Source organism: Elephantulus edwardii, unplaced genomic scaffold (assembly GCF_000299155.1).
Source record: "Elephantulus edwardii isolate Elephantulus edwardi_28Jun2011 unplaced genomic scaffold, EleEdw1.0 scaffold00102, whole genome shotgun sequence".
NCBI classification, from domain to species: domain Eukaryota; kingdom Metazoa; phylum Chordata; class Mammalia; order Macroscelidea; family Macroscelididae; genus Elephantulus; species Elephantulus edwardii.
Window position 1 is genome coordinate 11,632,461 of NW_006399852.1, and position 20,545 is coordinate 11,653,005.

A 20,545-nucleotide genomic window follows, 5' to 3' on the forward strand; every position below is an offset into this window, starting at 1 on the left:
TTTGCAAAGAGCACATGACAGTTAATATGGATGAGTCATCTACAATTAATATACATAGAAGAGAAATGGAAGCTTACTTGACACTAAATACAACAGACGCTAATGTTACAATGCATGAAATGAAGTAATGCTTTCTTTCTATGGCACATTAAGAATCAGTTCACGTGGCCTTTGGTATCATAGAGCGTAAAGGGTCTAGAAAGGGGATACTTAGAGTCTAAGCACATTAGTCATGAAAGCTGACGAACATACAGAAAATTAAAAATTTTCCTAAAACTCACTTTTCTGTGTCTGTTACATGAAATGCTTACCAAAAGACAATTTAAATAAATGATCTGCTTCAGAGAATCTAAGCTATGTCAAATCTGCCAGCTATGCTGAGACCAGAGAACTAAAATCTCAAAATTTCTCTTTCCTTGAGGAGATAAATATAAATAAAAACAAAGGAGAATTAAACACATAGCCGATATTAGTCATTTAAAGATACCAGTAAGTCTACTAAATTTGATGGGTAAAAAGAGTTTCACAGGAGCAAGCCTTACAGGAGAGACATTTTCAAAGCATGATGTCATAGTTATGGCTTGATATTATTAAAAACTCTGAGATGAAAATCTCATGTAATGTTTCACTCATCTCTTTCTATGAGATCCTAGAAGAACCATGTAAGTAGTAAAATAAATCATACACATAATTTTTCCACAGATTCATTTAGAATAACATTTTCATTCTCTGTATGATTGCTAATTTTTCTATCTCCCTTATTGAAAAAAAAAATTAGCTACATTCAGAGTATGTGAAGTCACTGTGTGGAGAATTACCATCTAAAGGACTATAAAATTTTAGAATTATCTTCAAAAAGATGATGTGGTGGTGTTGTAATGTGTTGAAGAGTTGGAACCAACTTTCTTAGTTGACCTTCCCAGTAGTTTTCAAAGACATGAGAAGAAATAACAAGAGAAGAGACTGCCCACCCATCTCTCTCCCACGGAGTAACTGCTTGAACCCATACTTTTGGGTTTGCAGTGTAACTCTGGATCCATATTTTGATATGGATTATTTTTGGATTAAAAATATGCATTTTTAACTAGAATTCCTCCCCCCAAAGAAATACATAAAAAAGTTAAGAAAGGGAAATCTTTTTGAAAGTATTGTTCTTCTATTATGAACAATCGATTATGTTTAGATAAACGGGCCAATGATATTATATGCTTATAAAATACATCAACGAACATGAAAATGTTTTTGATATTTTAAATCAAAAAAGGCAAAAAACCCCCCACATCCAAATATGTTATTGTAACATCCATGTCAACTCAGTGACCCTATGGGACTGAGGCAAACTGCCAATGTTGCCAAGGTTGGACTCTTTCTAAATGTAGATTAGCACATCTTTCTCCTTCAGTGTGGCTGGCGTGCTCAAACTGCTGAGCCGTTAGTTCACAGCCAAGCACTTTACCACTGTGCCATGAGCGTTACTTTATCCAAGGCACAGAAAAGAAAGCCTTCATCTCTGATCCTCTGACATGGGAATCAGTACTACAGATATCTCAGCTTGAAACAAACAAAAACAAACACATTTTGAGCTCAAAAAGAGTAAGCTTTTTCCTATTTCAAAAAACTATTTTAACATCACGGAAGAAAATATCATGACATTTCCTAGGGTCCTGATTATTAATAATAGCAGAGATATCATGTCTCAGAAAGGCCATAATATAGCAATCTCCTTTCCCAGTCTTCCCTATGCACCAAATTTGAACCTTAGAAGAGAGACTAAATTGTTAGGTTTAGTCTCATTTCTAATCTGTGTCACCTTCATGCTGTGATCATAATAAAAGATCCAGATTTTTCAAAGGCATGGTTGTGATTCTTAATGTGGCACATAGAAGATGCTACTTCATAAAGAAGGATTCAGTAGATTAAATAATGAATAAAGGTCACAAGTATTACGAAGAGAACTTATAAAACTAAAGCATAACATTTACATTATTGTTTACTTATACTATTCAGCATAAAACTATCTAGTATATAATATGTAAATGAAGTACTGAAAATGATATTAATTATTATGCTTAACAATATTACTGTGATTAAATATATCAACATTTTATTAATATGTGCCTTAGTATTTATTTTTATTTTTCATATCATAAATTGCTTCATACCCTTGTCTCTTATGTAACTGAGTATACAACTTTATTTCACCATTTTCCACTTGTTTTATAACATGAATACCCCTTCAGAATACTGTATGACAGTATTTATACTGGATCTGTGCAGTATTCTTGAGAAGGAGGAGAGGGGAAATAAAATAAACCCCTAGTAAGTAGCATATAATCAGTCACATTTTAAAAACTCAGTGCTTTATGGAAATGTGGTCATCCAGCATGTGAATGACTTCTTTCTCTACACTGTATGCACTGTGCACCCACACAACTAAAACACATCCAGAAATTCTTCTGTTTCACTGGGTTCTGGCTTTCCTGACGGAAGTTAAGATCAAATTCAAAACAATGTCAACTGCGTTACCCAGAAGAGGAAACAGAGGCTTGTGAGGAGTGCAGTGCATCTCCCTACCTTGACAGAGGGTCCCCAGGTCTGCGCAGCTGGCTAGTTGAGCGGCTGGTAGCGGGATCAGGTAGGAACCTTCATCAACAGAGAGGGATTATATAAGTTTGACTTATGATCTCATGACAGCATCCAAATAAAACCTCCAGTCATAGAGTCAGAGTAACATGAGGAGTGGCAGGGGAGTCCACCAGCACCACTCCACCAGTGGCAAAGTCACTTAGCTTGTTGACACTTTAATTTTCTTAAAGGTAAAAGAGTTGAACCTCTCAAAATCTTCACATTTATTGACTATAAACACATATAAGGAAAAGATGTGGTTTTTCCTCTTAAATATTGTGTACAAAGAGTGACACCAATTTCCTAATTTATTAAGTCTCCAGTGGAAAATCATACCGATGAAATAATCAAGAAGTCAGAAAAGTGAACTTGGACATTATTCTGGAAACTCTATGAACTTTGATAAATGTTGATAGTTGTAGAGGGGCTTCAGGCCTTTTGATAACATGGTTGCTATGAGTCATGCTTGACTTGAAGGAAATCAACAACAACATCAAATCATGAGTTCTGGAAAAAGCTCTTTGCAATTCCACAAATACATTCTTATGACTTCAATTTTTTACTTCAGTTTTTCTTTTTATTTCAAGTTGTTATCGACATCTTCAGGAGGAAATCAATTTGGAGCTGATTTTCAACTCGGAATTTTCCATAAGGTTGATGACGAACAAACCTTTACAGTTGAGGATTGGGAAAGATGGATTGCACTTATCAAGACATCTTGAATCTTGCATAAAAATGTGGGTCTATCATAGGTTTAATTTTGTGTGCATTCCCTCCCCCCCCAAAAAAAAATATGGGCCAACCAGCTAGGCACAGTTCTCAGTGGTGTGGGATTCAATAGTGATACTATCGTCAGTTATGCACGGATGCAGTTTGTAGTTAGATGATGATATAGCTTGGAAATGTTATACCATGATGTAGTCATATGTATGGTAAGATATATAAAAGCATTAAGTTCTATGTGAAATATGATGTGGACCTGGTCTCTATAAGTCTATTAGGTATAATTGTTGTTGTAGGTGTTGACTCACAGCGACCCTATGAATGAAAGGACTGAGCACTGTTCTTAGAGTTTCCGGAAACAAGCCATTTCAGAAGTAGATACCACTCCTGTTTCCAGGCTTGTTTTAGTCAGGGAGCTCCACCAAACACTGTTCACATGGGTAACCATTATCAAATTTGGCACATCAGTGTCACAGGGTTTAACATTACAGCAATCATGAGTTACCTCTGTACAGCAATGCACAGACCAGTGCTGGACCACTCAGAAGAAATGCTTGACAAAAATAATTTAAAACAGACCTGAGGGACGCAGATTAAAACACCCACCTTGGGCTTGGTAGCATTACTTTCTATCCACTAGGCTAACATAGCTCTATGTTGTCGTTGTTATTGTTGTTAGGTGCCATAGAGTCGTAGGCGACTCATAGTGACCCTATGAACGAAAGGCCTGAGCACTGTTCATAGAGTTTTCGGAGGCAAGCCATTTTGGATAGGTATAATTAGGTGATGTTAATAAGTACTGTTGTGGTTCTGCACCTGTCAAGCCAGAACAGACTCACAACTTACCCCTCCAGCAAATTTTCAGAGAATTCGAAATCACAGGGGAGAAGACTGCCCCTCTTTCTCCTACAGAGCAGCTAGTGGATTTGAACTGTGTGCCTCTGTGTTGACCCCTCAACTCCTTATCACTAAGCCACCAGAGCTTAACTCCTGTGGAGCAGCTGGTGGATTCAAACTGTATTCCTATGGCTTGGGAGCACAACTTCTTACCAGTAAGCCACCAGCGCCTTCTTAGTGAGTATTACTGTTGTTGCTGTTAGGTGCTGTCAAGATGAGTATGACTCATAGCAGCCCTGACAGATTTGAACCATATTCTATGCGGTGCCATGCTCATCGTCTCTGACACACTTCAGCCCATTGCTATATTACTGTGTCAATCCATCTCACTGTCAATCTTTCTCTCTTTCACTGACCTTTCCAAACATGATGTCCCTTTCCAAGGAATAGTCTCTCCAAGCATTAGTCCCAAAGTACATGAGATGAAGTTTTGCTATCCTTGCCTCTATGGAACATTCTGGCTGCATTTTTCCCCCAAGAAGGATCTCATGGTTCTTTCGGCAGTCCAGGGGATAGTCAGCACTCATCTCCAACACCACAACTCAAAGGCAGCTATTCTTCTTCTGGCAAGCTTATTCATTGTCCGGCTCTTAGATGCATAGCAAGTGACATACTTTATTATGGTATCAAGACAGGATTAAGGTGAGATGGGACAGGTTTAATCAGGTCACAGCTCTGATCTCATGTATGGGGAGTTTTCCTGGAGTGAGATTTTTTATCTTTTATGAGATAAAAGGCAATACAAACAAAGAACAAAAGCCCTTCTAACACAAAGAAAGAAATTCTGAGAGTGGAGCAATGTCCTTTGGATTCAAGGTCCCTGTGCTGTGACACTGTTAAACTCAGAGGAAGACTGATACTCAAGTATATAGAGATTGTCAAGGGACACCAGGCCCATAGATGATGCTGAAAGACAACAAGGAATTTTCTATTAAACTGTGAGCCAACAAAATGAAAAAAAAAAAAGAAAAGAAAAGAAAAAAAAATGCTTTGCATGGAGTTAGCATCCTGAATTTGGACGTCTAGCCTCCTAAACTGCGAGCAAATTTTTATTTGTTGCTGCCACTCACCCGGAGTCTATCTATTCTAGCAGAACCAGATAACTAAAACAAGGAACAAATGCAGTAACTAAATGTTTTGGTTTTTATTAAAGACATTTCTGTAATACTGATTTCATTTTAATGTTGAAACACTTACCACATTTTCATGTGGGAACCGCATATGAAAACAGAGCAGGCAGGAGCTAACAAATGATGTCTCATTGAGTCAATGGATGTATATTAAGCAAACAGTGTCCCAACAGTTTAACAGGATATCAGCAAGCACAATTGTGTCATTCCTAATGGCCTGAGGCAACTGGCTTATAGAAAGCATCACACTGTATAAGAAAGGTCCTATCCTACAGGCAGGAACACAATGTTAACTGTCCAGGTGCTCTCATCACCAGTTCATTCGATAAACACTGACTCACCATCTACCATGGCAGGCCCCTCAGGGAGCTCGCATCTGGCAAGGTATGAGTGGGAGGCAGTAAGTGACGTCTCACTACTCAGAACTATAAATGAAGTGCTCGGGAGTGATGCTGCCCTAAAGAAGGAAATTCTCTAAAGAGGGAGCAAAAGAATTAGAAGCCTTTGTAAAGCATCAGAGGAGTCACTGCACAGACCTGGAGGAGGTATTCACTCCCTCACGGCCATCAAGTCACAACTGACTCACAGCTGATTCTAATGGATTTGCAGGCCTGTAAGTAGCACAGGAGGTGATTTCCCACCCTCTGTGGCATCGCCCGTAGATGTGAACCAACAGACAGTATGGCCTTTGTGTTAGCACCACAGCTCCCTGGGGACTATGGAGGAAAGACAAGAAATGGATTTTACTGCACAACTGCAGTTAAGTATTGAAACTTCCTAGATGCTCGAGTCATTTGGAATTACAGGCAGAGCACAATTGCAGAAATTTGTTAAGAGGTATGACTGGAGATAGAGGTAATGGGTAGCTTCGTGGACTACTCTAGAATGTAAGCACCAGCAGTTCAGGACCGTGTGTATACATCAGTGTATACATCAGTGGGAGTTGAGAGCTCAAACTTCACTAAATATATCATGAATGCTTCCTAAAAGTGCTCCTTCACGGAGCTCTCATAGTGTAGTGGTAGGGAGCTGCACCATCAAATCAAAAGCAGGCTGTTCAAATCCACCAGCTGCTTCATGGGGGCCGGGGGTGAGGGAACTGGCCACCTCTATGAGCCATGAGCAGATTTAAACTCAATGGCATGCAATAACCACTACCACCACCTAAAATTCAGGGCTCTGTCTTAAAGGCAGTAGGGTATGAGGGGGAGCAGGGAAAGAACTGGAGGTAGTTGAGAAAATGGAATATGTATGTTAAAATAATCACTTTTCACATACCATAACCAGCTAAAAGAGAAGAGATAGAGGAAACAGGATTAGTGGTAACAATTCAAGTTTGATATGAGCACAAGGATGGAAAGAAGGAGAAATACAAGAAATCTGCAGGCAGAATGACAAGATTTAATAACTAACTGGAGGAAAGGGCAAGAATAGGAAAAACAGCAGACGTTTTCATGATAACTTGGTCTACAAAGAATACTATCATAAAAGAAAGGGGCGCTGGTGGTTTGTAGGACATTATGCTGATAATCCGGAGGCGATGCTTCTCTGGTGGTCTGAATGCATCAGCAGCCTCTTGGGAAAAAGATGGGCAATCTCGTCCTGTGTGATTTACAAGCTCTGAAAACCTGCTGGAGGGTCAGCTATGAATCAGTTCTAACTCAAAGACAATGAGTTTTGACTTTATTACATATTACAGAAAGGACAAAAAGTGCCCTGGAGGAAGAGCAAAATTTATGCATTGTCAAGTAAACAATAAATTCAATGAGAGAAAACATTTACACATTGTCCGGTAAACAATAAATTCAATGAGAGAAAATATTCTTTTTTGTGACATTGAGGTACATGACCAGGAAATACTCAACAGAAGCTGCAATGGGTGTAGTACCTCCGGTGACAGAGGGCAGAGTGAAAAAGAAAATAGATGTAACCAAGAGTTAAGGACTTGGGCACTAAAAATAGCATTGTAAACATGGCATTAAAGATCCCCAGTGAAAGAAGTTTCAGGGAGGGTCTAGCAGTATCAAATACACCAGACAAGTCAAGAATGCTAACAAAGGAGAAGACCTTTGGATTTGCCCTTGGTGTTCTGGTAGTGGCTCTAGAGAGACAGATAAGCTTCAGTAGCGTGGGAGCGATGGAATCGCTACAGAAAAGAATGGAGGAAGAGGAAGCCTGGCTTTGGAAGGGAGTAGAGAGATAGCAAGGTGGCTAGACGAGGATTTTAAGAGACTCCTGTCTTACCAACTGTCTAATGGGAAAAGAACCCTTGAGAAAGCAGAAATTGGAGTTTCAGAAGCAGCCTCAGCCAGGACTGAAGAATTTTATCCTGAATGTCTTTGCCCTATTATTTCCACCCCTTTACTTAATGTCTGTCCCCTTCCTGCAAAATCTTTTCTCTCTGAAAGAAGGTATTTATATTTTAATAAGGATCTTCTAGAAAATAAAAAATCCTTTAAAATACAAATTGGTGAAATCTCAGTCACTATCAGCATATAGCTGAGGAGAAACCCTGGGATAGTGTTTCTGTGCTTCTCAAATTTCACACACTCTTGGCAATCAGAGGCTCCCTCGGCCATGTCTGGCACTGATACAATATCTCTGGAAGACAATGGGAGATAAGGGGCCCTTATTGTGGGAAAGGAATTTTCAGGCTCATGACATTTCTACCACAGTAAAACAAAGGGTATAAGAGGTAGAAATCTGAATGAAACCAGAGCAGCTGTGACTCGAAATAAGATACTTCACAATTTTCTTGGCTATTTGCATAGCTTCACTGTACAAGAACAATCATACATTTCAATACATGGTATACCAGTTAATGGAAAATGTAACTGGTGCTTCATAATTTTTTTAATTATCAGATGTTTGAAGAGTCAAGTTCCCTCAGGATTCTTCTACTTCAAGCAAACTGGCATTGCTGTATAAATTCTCAATAAATACTATTTTATTATTTTCAAATATCACAACAGAAATCTGAGGCCTTTGTAAAAATGAAATGGTATAAATAAAAGTAACAAATTTAATTATAACCAATATGTAATTATTTGTTATAAATTATAAAAAATTTTCATTATATAGGGATAAATGCAATCTTTATATCACAAATACACCAAATTATATATTTATATCTATTGTAAACAAATATCCAAAATGTAAAAAGTACACATAAAATTGTATTTGTACAGTTGCCTCTAGGAAAAACACTTCTCAAGCTATATTTTCCTGGGATAAATTTCTGCTCTAGGAACCAGAGAGAGGAAAGGCGATCCTCTCTCCTAGACTATAATATACTAGCATCAGGACTGGCTTCAGAATATGAATCTGTGTGTGATCACCAACACATCACAAAGGTGTTTACTTAATATTAATGACAAAATTTAGAGCCAGGTTTTCTCCACAAAAGGGAAATAATCACTGTAAATGATAAATTGATAAAAATCAGTCCAACTGTTCATCTCCCTCATGTATCTGTCATGCTTCCAAAACCATGCTAGTAAATTAACTATCTTTCTACAAGTTGTAATTAAAAAGATACAATGTTACATGCAACAACTTATCCTATACTCTGCTTGTTATTGTGTACCACAGAGTCAGAACCAACCCCTAGATGACCCTTGGGTGGGTTTTCAGAGGCACTTTATTGCACAGGAGAATACCCATCCTTCTCCTGGGGAGCAGCTGGAGGCCTTGAACCATGTACCTTTGGGATTGCAGCACAACTTTTTACCACTAGGCCACCAGAGCTAATCCAAACAGTAGTAGATTAAAGCTGCTCAGTAATAATGGGAGGGGAAAAAAATCTATTATATTCTCTCTTTGTAGTTAATACCAAGAATAATTTCATGTATTTTCCACAAATCTATTTTAAGTAAAATTATTTCTGGAAATAATTTATAGTCATAAAAAGTATTTTGAAAGAATAAAGTAATTTGAAAAGAATTTTATTACTGAAAAAACAATTAAATAATCTAAACATAATCATCCAAGTAATTGGGGTCAACAGTCAATCAAAATTTTAGAGCAGGGAAGGCCAGAACTGAAAATATAAAAGAAATAAAAAAGCAGGAATCTAAAAAGTGATGAATCTTCATCAACTAGTTATAAAATTCTGTAGAGATAAATAGGAAAGTCAGTAAAATTCCATGAAGTTTTAGTAAAGAATAACAAAGTTGAGTACATATCAACTGTCTCTTATCTCTACACCATGGTGAGTAACAAACAGAAATACTTAAATGCTTGTTAAATAAATGTGACTTCTTTGAACTTAGTCTATTCATTGAGTTAAAGAGCACCACTCCTTAGGAAAAAGTAGTCATCAGTAAAATAAATAAAAATGGTACTGTCTGTCCTTTGTGAAAAGTGGTGGATATTAGCCAGTATCTGAACTTGAATCAAAGCACAGGCAAATACTTCTATCTATAATTAAAGTGACATTGTCTACCCACAGAGGTCATCAAACTAAGCATTAAAGTAAAGTCATTGTAAGAAAAATAATGTTATGAAATGAAAAAGAAATGCTATTAAATAAAACTTTTTAAGAAGGTAGTGGCACGAAAATATGTCATTTTTTCTTAAAGGCTGAAATTTGTTGTTACGTATATTCCTCAGATATGCTTGTGGTGGTGCATCATATGTAGTCCAGTCAGAACTGATTCACAAATAACCACAAAGTGGGCTTTCTGAGGTCGTAAGTTGCTTGGGATTGTCAATCTTTCTCCCGTAGAGCAGCTGGTGGATTCAAAGGGCATGGCTTTGATTTTGCTGCACAACTCCCACTAAGCCACCAGAATTCCCTTCAGATATGATTAGAAAAATATTTTTAAAAAACCAATCCACAGCTATAGAGTTGATTCCAACTTCCAGCAACCAGCTGTCAGGTTAATGTGGCTGTAAATATCTACAAGAAACTGTCCATCTTTTCTTGTCGAGTAGCAATAAGATTCGAACTGTGGACCTTTCAGTTAGTAGTGCAGCAGGTAACACAGGACACTACCAGAGGTTCATTAGAAAAGTAGAAGGTGAAAAAACACAATTCTGAAAATGTTGCAACCTTTTTAATAAAAAATTATATAACTTGGCAAAGATAAGATAGTTCCCAATTCAAACAAAGGAGAGCCTATTTTAATATTAAATGTAGACAGTCCTGTTCTATTACCTATTTTCATATTAAAATGTATTTAGCAATTGGCCCCTGGAAAAGTGATCAGTTCTCTCACAAGCTGGTCCTGAAATAAAGACTCATATTTAACCATCGTTGTCAGACCAATGGAATGCGAGGAATTTTCTAACATTTTCTATTTTCCTATTGGTTACTGGACTGATTATTAGTCTGCTGGAAATTGGCATTACACTAAACAGTAGGCTACAAAGTCCTGGAAAAATGAAAGGTTAAAATGTTAACAAGAGCATACATATTTTTATTCATTGAACCTCTGCTTAGCTACAAGATGAGATACAATCTCTGTTATAGGTATTTCCTGTCAGTTAATAAGTGACTTGGGTTCTGCAACTCCCAAAGCCGATGATTAAACAGCAGGAAATTCATCCATCACTAACCCTGAAACTCAGTTCAGGATATCTGAGTGTCTGGAATAGGATGCTGAGTGTCATCCTGGAATGTCAAGGAGTCTACAATTTAAAAAAAAAAAAAAGTCAAGGAGAAAAGAAATAACCAACCTAAAATAAAAGGTCTCTGTAAGGTTGTGCTTCTCGATTCATTGAAATCACTTACTTGGAAACAAAGACTTAAATACACTAAGTTACCTGTAATTTGAAGAACTCTGGGAAACTTGAGGTTTGGGAAAGGAGTCTTAAAGACAGGGTTAAAGGACAGAAGAGGACTCTCAGGTGGAAAGACCAGACAAGGACACAGGAGACATGTACTTTTGCACATCAGCTATGACAGGTTTCAATTTCCAATCTATATGAAGCGTGCATCCTAGCTAGATTCAAATACCCAAACATAAATGCCTACAGTGGCTAAAGGCAGCCCAACGATGAAACACGGATTGACATGAGAAGAACTAGAGAGTGGGAAATGCTTTAAGAATCACCACATAGCTATCGAACCTTTGGTTGTAAAATAATGGTAGGGAACATTCTTAACAAAGTCCTGCAGCCTCGACCTTGTCTGTGACAAACCACAAGGAACCAACCATCTCTCAAGTCCCATCCCTCTTAGCTTACTCTCCATCTGCAAGACTGTTTGGGACCATACAGAGAAAAGGAATCAGCATAGAGACACAGGGTGTCAGGAGGTCCTAAGATCAGAAAGCTAGGCACAGACAGGCTCAGGAAACCAGGGAGATGGTCTCAAGTCTTCCAGTTATTTCAAAGTGTTGGGAAAGAATTTCCATTAATATTCCTTCAAAATTAAATATTAATTATTTTTGAATGAGAGGCCAATTCTTTCTTCTTTTGTTGACAGTTTTTTCTCCCAGAACACTTGATCGTGCTAATGAAAAACCTACACTTGGACCAAGAGGCAGTCATCAGAACCGAACAAGGAAATACTGCATGGTTCAAAACTGGGAAGGGTGTATACCAGGGATGTGTCCTGTCTCCACACCTTTTCAACCTGTTTGCAGAATAGATTATCCGGGAGGCTGGGCTCTATGAGGAGAAATGTGGGATCAAGATTGGTGGAAGATCTATCAATAATCTGCGTTATGGAGATGACACAATCCTGCTTGCTCAAACTGAGGAGGACCTGAAATGCTTGCTACAGAGGGTCAAGGAGTGCAGCCTCCAATATGAATTGAGGCTCAATGTCAAGAAGACAAAGATTCTCACCACTGGACCAACTGGCAGCATCATAATGGATGGTGAAGAGATTGAGATTGTTTACAGCTTTAGTTTGCTTGGCTCCACAGTCAACACTCTCGGCACCAGTAGCCAGGAAATTAAAAGACATATTGCAATGGGAAAGTCTGTTGTTAGGGACCTCTCCAAAGTACTGAAGAGCAATGGTGTCTTTCTGGAGACTAAGGTGCATCTGATACAGGCCATGGTCTTTGCTATCACTTGTTGCGCATCAGAGAGTTGGACAATGACTAAGGAGGATAGAAGGAGAATTGATGTCTTTGAGCTGTGGTGCTGGAGAAGAGTATTGAGGGTACCATGGACTGTTAGGAAAACAAACAGATTCATCCTGGAAAGGGTTGAACCCCAGGCAGATCCTTGGAGGCAAGGATTCTGAGGCTCTGTCTAACATACATTGGACATGTTGTAAGGAGAGACCGGTTCCTGAAGAGGAACATCATGCTTGGGAGGGTGGAGGGATGGCGCAGGAGGTGAAGGCCCTGTATGAGGTGGATTGATTCAGTGACTGAGGTAATCAGGATGGAAGTGTCAGAGACAGTACGATTGGCACAGGACAGATTCAGTGACTGGGGTAATCAGGATGGAAGTGTCAGAGACAGTACGATTGGCACAGGACAGAGAAATATTTAGGGCTGTTGTACATAGGGTTGCTATGAGTCACAAGTGATTCAACAGTACATAACAATAACAACAAATATATATATATATATATATATATATTACTGACTGCTTGCTTCTAGTCACATGACATTCAAAATCAAGTATATGCATCTCAACATCAAAAAATAAAAAACAAAAACCTAAGGCAAGCTCTGGTGGCCTCGTGGCAAGAAGCTGTACTGCAATCCCAGAGGAGCATGGTTTGAATCCACCAGATGCTCTGCTGGAGAAGGAGGGACAATCTCCTCCTGTATCAGTCAGATCCAATTTGATCTCACTCACACACACACACACACACACACACACACAAATATTAATGAAAAAATTAAAAAAAAAAAACAAACAAAAAAACACCTCACCAGCAGGCCAACAGAGCCATGATAGATGGAGAAAGTGTTGAAGTTGTTAACAATGTCATCTTATTTGGATAGATAATTAACATCCTTGGCACTAGCAGTCGGGGTCAGAAGACAAGTTGCACTGAGAAAATCTGCGGGCAAGCACCTCTTCCAATTGCTAAAGAAGAACCATGCCACTCTAAACATGAAGTTGCACCTGATGTGAGCTAAGGTCTTTGCAATTGCTTGTTATGCATCTAAAAGCTAGACAATGACTAAGGATGACAGGAGAGGAACTGATGCCTTAGAGTTGCAATGCTGGAGAAGAGTGTTGAACATACCACAGATTGCCAAGAGAACAAACTGTAGAAAGTAAAACTGGGGTGCTCCTTTGAGGCAAAGATGGTGACACTCCATCTCACAGACTTTGGGCAGTCATCAGGAGAGGCCAGTCTGGGGAGAAGGACATCATGCTTGGAAAACTGGAGGATGAGGGCAAGAGAGACAGACCCACAACAAGAGGACACAGTGACTATAGCGATGGGGTCAAGTGTGTCAGAGATGGTGGGCTGGCTCAGGAAAGGGCAAAGTTCAAAGCTATTATTCCTAGAGTCCTTATAAGTCATACTCAAACTCAACAGCATGTAATAACAACAATAGTCATAAAATAAGGACTTCCAGAATTAACTGAGTACACAGAGAAAATACAATGGACAATACACGTTTGTTTGGGGGTGTTTTGGTTGTTGTTGTTTTTTTTCATTTTTGTTTCTGAGTTATTTCCTTAAATAGTTCACATTCAGCCACATCCAATAGTATCTTACATAAAGTTTCTCAATAAGCAACCAAAAGTGAAGATTTTCAAAATAAATGATAAATTCATTTTCAAGTCAATGGAGGAAAACCAGCGAAGATTAAAGTGATGACAGATTTTTCCATAAATGCACATTTTTCATATTTAATATGGGCTGAGTAAATACCGTTCATTTAGATGGAGGTTACTTATTTAACTAATGGAAGTGAAATGTCATTTCAGGATAATCAAGATCAGCTAAATTACTGTATTAATTGTGTGATCAGGAACAGTGACTTCTTCAGGTGTGACTTTTTATGGTTCTTTTCAGTGTTAGGAGTTTTATTTCAGACACAGTAACTTATATGGAACTGTTGCAACCTTGGGTGATGAAGTGTGTGATGGTTGATGGCACAGAAGACTAGTCAAACTGAAGGTTCTGCATGAGTAAACCAGGCCTGTAACAAATGTATCTAAGTGCAAACAAACCAAAATGCAATAAACCACCGAGCGGAGTTTTATTTCAGACACAGTAACTTATGTGGAACTGTTGCACCCTTGGGTGATGAAGTGTGTGATGGTTGATGGCACAGGAGACTAGTCAAACTGAAGGTTCTGCATAACCATGCCTGTAACAAAATGTATCTAAGTGCAAACAAACCAAAATGCAATAAACCACGGAGCAGGTCACTTTTAAAAACTCAACAAGCTTATTAAGAATAACTCTCTCTCTCTCTCTCTCACTCGCTCTCTCTCTCTCACTCGCTCTCTCTCTCTCTGTGTGTGTGTGTGTGTGTGTGTAAATAAGATTTTGCTGCTGTTGTTGGCAAACATATTCGTTAAATAATGCTAACTGAAAAGAGTGGTTATCTGACAAAAGTGCCCCAGACTTACCACAGCTCAGATTGTTCTCAGCCTTCAGAGCCAGGGTTGGGATATTCCAGAAATCATTTTGCCAGTCCACCACGTTCCCTTTCACATTACAGCTGAGATTGGAGAGCACTTTGGAGTCCATGGTAAAATTCCAAAGCCGAAAGTTGTAAATGTCCCCTTTGAGAGATGCAACTTCATTTTGATCGGAGCCCAACAAGAGTTTCCCGTTCCCAGGAATAACTTTGCTAACGGTAGAATCACATGGAACTGTGTCATAGCTTCTTTTGAAATAGACTCCAACAGAGCCCAGGGAGTTGTTCCAGACAACACAGAGCTGCTCAAAGGTTTCTGTGAACATGTCTTCATTTTCCTTGACAGGTAATGCACTATTTAATAAGCACTCTGAGCCAAAAATAGTTAGAAAGTAGCTACGATGGGCCTTTCCAAAACTAAGCAGTTGCGTGAAGGACGTATCCGAGTAGGAAAAAGCTGTCCAGTCACTATCTTCATTGCCAACTTTAGTTGCTTCAAAGCAGAGTGAGAATGCACTGAGTTCTGGAATCACAACACTTTTTGCAAGGGATACTTGGTAAGCATCTAGCGACTGAGGTAAAACAACTTTTTGATTCCGTAAGGACACAGGAACTACAAAAAAAAATCACACAGCAGAGAGAAAATTAACTCCAGACTACTGCTTAAAGAAAGGCTAAAGTCTGATATACCAAACCACTGTATCACTCCACTCTATGAATTAACACTTTCCTTTACTGTATCATGCTATTCTACTTCCCTGTCCACCTTTCTACTGTCAATTCATTACCAACAATGTTATATCAATAGTGATAATACCAATGAGAAAATGGCTAGTAACTACTTATTGATACTCAATGTGGTAGGCATTGCTGAAAGGTTCCAATCATTTACACACAATTCCTCAGAATAACTTGACATATTAAGTTATTGTTGTCTTCATGGACTAAAAAAAAAAAATTGTTCAGAGAAGTTTAATGACATAAAATCAATCATTAAAAGTTCTTTTGCCTGACTCCAAAGTCCATACACATTTCTTTACAACATTTTCACTTATAATTTAATTTTTAAATTTATGTACACTTGACAGGCCTTAAAAAGATCACTGTGATAAAAAACATGGCCACAGATAAATTTTCTAATTTTAAAAAATACATGATAGAAATGAATAGAATCAGAGGTCTTAATGTATAATTTTAATTTTATTAAATTGTATTCCAAAGTGTCTATGCAATGCAAATCCAGAAAGTTTAAAGGAATTAAGTTTTTCAACTTTAAGTGATATTAAAACTTGGGTAGTACATGTATAAGTAATTCTAACTGGCTTCTATTTTCATTCCTAAATTCCAATATTTTATAATTCATATGATATTCTTTTAAAATAACTAAGCATGTATATTTTAATTAACCATTTATATACCTGAAGTTTGTCAGACAGAGTAAATTACAAGCTAAAAACACATTTATACTGTTACTGGGAAGTCAATTTCATCCTGTAACTTTTGTTTTTCCTTTCTTATGTTATACAGGACAAGTGTTTTGGAAACTTAGGAGGCTGTATTTTCTTCAGAACATAGAGCTAAACCTTATGCATCTTTTAAATTTTGAAAAAGTATTCTTAAGCAAAGACAGGCTTTGGAAAGAATAACATTATTTTAATGTTGTTATGCACAAAACCTAGAAATTTCATTTTATTAAAATATGCTTTATTTCCTTTAATTATTAATTCTTGGGATATTTTCCTTGGATTATTTTATTATCTGACATTACTAATCACTCTCATTGCCACTGAGTGACAAATTAACTCTTAGCTGACCCTCCAGCAGATTCCAGGACCATAAATGGTAGGGAAGAAGACTGCTCATCTTTCTCCCTCAGAGAGACTGGTGGATTTGAACCACCAAGCCTCCTTCGTGTTTGCAGCAAAACTCTCCACAGGCTATGCCACCAGAGCACCTTAAGTTATTAACAGCTATTTTTATTTTCATTTACATGCTAATATTCTATATTTGCCCCTTAGCATGCTTAAAAAGGTCAACATCTTCAAAGCCAAAAATAAATGGATTTCTAAATAGGGATGTTTTAAATTATCAGTGGAGAGATGTTAGAATTTCTTCAGATTTTAATTATTATCAGTATTTACTGTGCATCTCAAGCAGCCTTTAAATGTTTTGCATATAAACACTGTAAGAGAATGCAGCTCGACTATAACCAGATTTTGGATCTGGTAACTATATATTGCTGAGAATGCCCTCAAAATATTAACAGATTGTTGCCCTTAAATCCTAACCTTAATCATTCACATTCACATAAAAGAGTCTAACATTGCCTTCTGGTTCTTGTGTTTACTAAAGAACATGTTAAATGAAAGCAGAAGGTTGGCGTCGCTCTTGGTTTACATACCTCTGGTGTAGCTGGCATTGAAGCCTTTCTTCTGGATGCTAAAGTCACTTGAAAAGGACACATGCATCTCATTCGCACTTGAGTTAAATGATAGGCCTTTGGCAGTCGCTCCACAAAATTTAGTCTGGCTCTCTCCGTTATCAAGGGACAGTGAGTCATAAATGCAGTTGGGAGCTTCTTCAATGTCGAAGTCATGAAAGGTTATCTGGATGATGTAGCCGATGGGGGCCCGGAGGTTCCACAAGCAAGCCTGGCTGTTAGGGTATTCGTTAGGATAGCATGGGGATGTGAAGGTCCCAGATGGGCTGGACAGGTCAACTCTGCAGTTGGCACATCCCTGCACTGTTGGCCAGACAAAAGAGAGACTCAGAGAAAGGGTGGGATCAGATGCGTACAATCAACCAAGCATACCACACACTGGGGACCATCAAAGTGTAAACATTTCAAAACACCAAAATACAATCATGGAAATGAAAAGGAAAATAAAACCATCTCAAGGAGATGGGGCAACAAAAGCAATTTTTTTTAAAAGAAAACGCATTATTCTTAACCTTGGAAGGGTATACACTCTAAAAGTCTGATTAAATTCATGAGAACTTTCTCCAGGAAAAAAAAAACAAATGAACAATACATTCTGTGTACAATTTCTGAGCGCGCAAGAGCCAACAATGGACTTCACTAACATCCACAGAACTAGGGTAAGAACATTCACTCTGGACAATAATTGAGGTGGGACAGATGAGGTGGGTACACAGCCATAAAGATAAAGGTCAATATTTAAAATTATAAGCAGAGGGAAAGAAAAACTCAGGATACACATATTTCAACAGAATGCTATAACTCAAAGCAATAAAGAGATTATATTCTGTTTGATTGTTAACTTTCTAAAATTAAAATAAATATCATCACCTTGCATGTGAGGAATATTTATCGTTTGGGAAACAGTTTCACTTGTCTTATTTGTTTATCATCATTTGTAATTATACACTTTGTGTGATTGTCTCAATTGCCCATTTGTGTCATAAATATTTATTGAGTGCCTGCCATTTTCAAAATAGTTGGTGTGTACCATTGAGCACAAAAGACAAAGTCTCTGAATGATTCGAACATTCCATTCTTGGTCTGAAGATAAATAATATGAAGAAATGATGGGGATAAGAAGCATGAAGAAATGTAGAGCAAGGAATCAAAGATGGTGTTAGCAGATGGTAGACTATGGGAGTGGATAGGAAAAGCTTCTCTAAAGAGATAACATTTGAGCAAGTACTCAAGCAAAGAAGAGTTGCTTTCTATGCACAAACTTAGGGAACAGAATTGCAGGCAAGGTAACAGCAAAAATACGAGGGCTTTTGTAAGTTAAAGCTGGCTTCTCTCATTGTACTATTACCTCCATGAGACTATGGGTGATGTATTCTTTGTTCACCTCAGTATTACCTGTGTACAGGGTAGGTTTACAACAAGTATTCAATTAATACATATACAGAAGAGCTTTCCCACAGGGGAGCACATTCTTATCCAATTTTCATTGATAAGAACAATGGGGATGTTTTCCTTCCATTAACCAAAACCAAAGTGTAGTCAATTTTAAATCATAAAATGAAGACATAAGTCTCATTTATCTAAGATGCTAGACAACGAAGCTGCCACAATAATGGTACCTAAGTCATAAAACATTTCTAATTATGTTAACCAAAATCACTCTAAATTTACTATGTAGCTCTTTTACCTATCAAGTTAAACAGAATGAACAGGCAAGGACATTTCCAAAAAAATAATAAATGAGTAGGCTAAATATATGAATGGATTTACTGAATGGAGGAGGCATGCTTTAGTTTAAAAAGACTGAGGAAGCACAGTGCACGATACAGTTCAAGAAATTATAAGTTTATAACTCTCTAAAGACTACACCACCAGGGCTCTTTATATAAGTAAAGGAATAAACAAAAAGTGGAAAATAAATGTTACTGGTAACCCTGGCTATGTGATCCTGAGCACATTCATTGTTCTGTGCCTCTTACTCTCCATCCTTAAATGTGAGAATATCCACCTCCCCAGGTGGTTGAAAGACTGAGTAGATTAATAAAAGAAAAGCCTTAGAAGAATGTCTGGTACATACTCACCATTATTTAAGTGTCCACTGACTTGGTAAAGCAGAGAGTCAATGTAAAGGAGGTAAGCCCTGACTAAGATGGTTTGACACAGTGGCTGCAATAATGTTCCCAGGGCAGCAATTAACTGGGAAGAAGGCTAGGGACACAGGTAACATTTCATTCAAGTCAGAATCAACTGAACAAGTGACAAGTGTTTACCATTACTAATTATTATGGCACAAAATCTATACATTAACAATGTAATAGAGGAAAATAACTGCTGGCACCAAGGTCTTTCTCCCTTAGGTACTCACTATGGAAAGCAAAGAGAAACACATCCAAATGTGTGCACACGCGCGCGCGCACACACAGACACAGACACACACACACACACACACACAGAGAGACAAATGTGAAGCTGTCTTCTGTTGACTCTCATCTATACTGGCCAGGAGCCCCAAAAAAGTCAAATTGAATTGGTGTAGTGAGTTAAGTGTTGGCCTACTAACCAAAAACACAGTGGTTCAAACCCAACACCCAGGAGAAAGACAAAGCGATCTGGTCTCATAATGATTTCTACCTGATGGAACTGATGGCAGTGGGTTTGGTTTGAGTTTTACAGAAAGATCTTCCTAATATTTGGTAATGATTCTATTAAACAGTAGTCATTACCTTAATTGAATGAAACAGCTATGAAGCTAGCCATCATATCATGATGTTCATTGTTTTTACTTATCATATCACTATAAAGGGCTTTCACATAAATCATTTCATTTGACATCAGAATAACCCTGGGAACTGCTACATTTTCCATATTTAGAAGAAACAGAAAACTATTATCGATTATATCATTTTCTCAAATTGATTTATATAATTAAGAGCATGATCAAGACTCAAACCAGCTCTTCTAAATTAAATCCAATGTCTTTTGTGGGGAGTGGGAGTGAGGAGGAATGAAGTTGCTATAATTAAACAAAAGATAAAGAGATAAGTGTTAAACACAAATACTGCTTTAAAAACCATTTTTTAACATCTATTTTATTTCATAGTCAACAGTCTTGGAACCAGCAGCCAGGAAATTAAAAGGCGCATTGCCAGGGGAGCTCTGGTGGCCTAGTGGCAAGGAGCTGCAACTACAATCCCAGAGGCGCATGGTTC

General features: G+C 37.9%; 1 protein-coding gene across 2 annotated transcripts in view; it reads right to left on the reverse strand.

The window, feature by feature from the left end:
* Positions 1-20,545, reverse strand: part of GPR126 (G protein-coupled receptor 126) — a 187,460-nt gene that overhangs the window by 81,145 nt on the left and 85,770 nt on the right. For both annotated transcript variants that reach the window (XM_006891668.1, XM_006891667.1), the window contains exons 2-4: positions 17,298-17,639; positions 14,886-15,509; positions 2,575-2,643 (exon numbers count right to left, since the gene is read on the reverse strand). In XM_006891668.1, the coding sequence (XP_006891730.1) occupies positions 2,575-2,643; positions 14,886-15,509; positions 17,298-17,639 (1,035 nt within the window). The remainder of the gene's footprint in view (positions 1-2,574; positions 2,644-14,885; positions 15,510-17,297; positions 17,640-20,545) is intronic.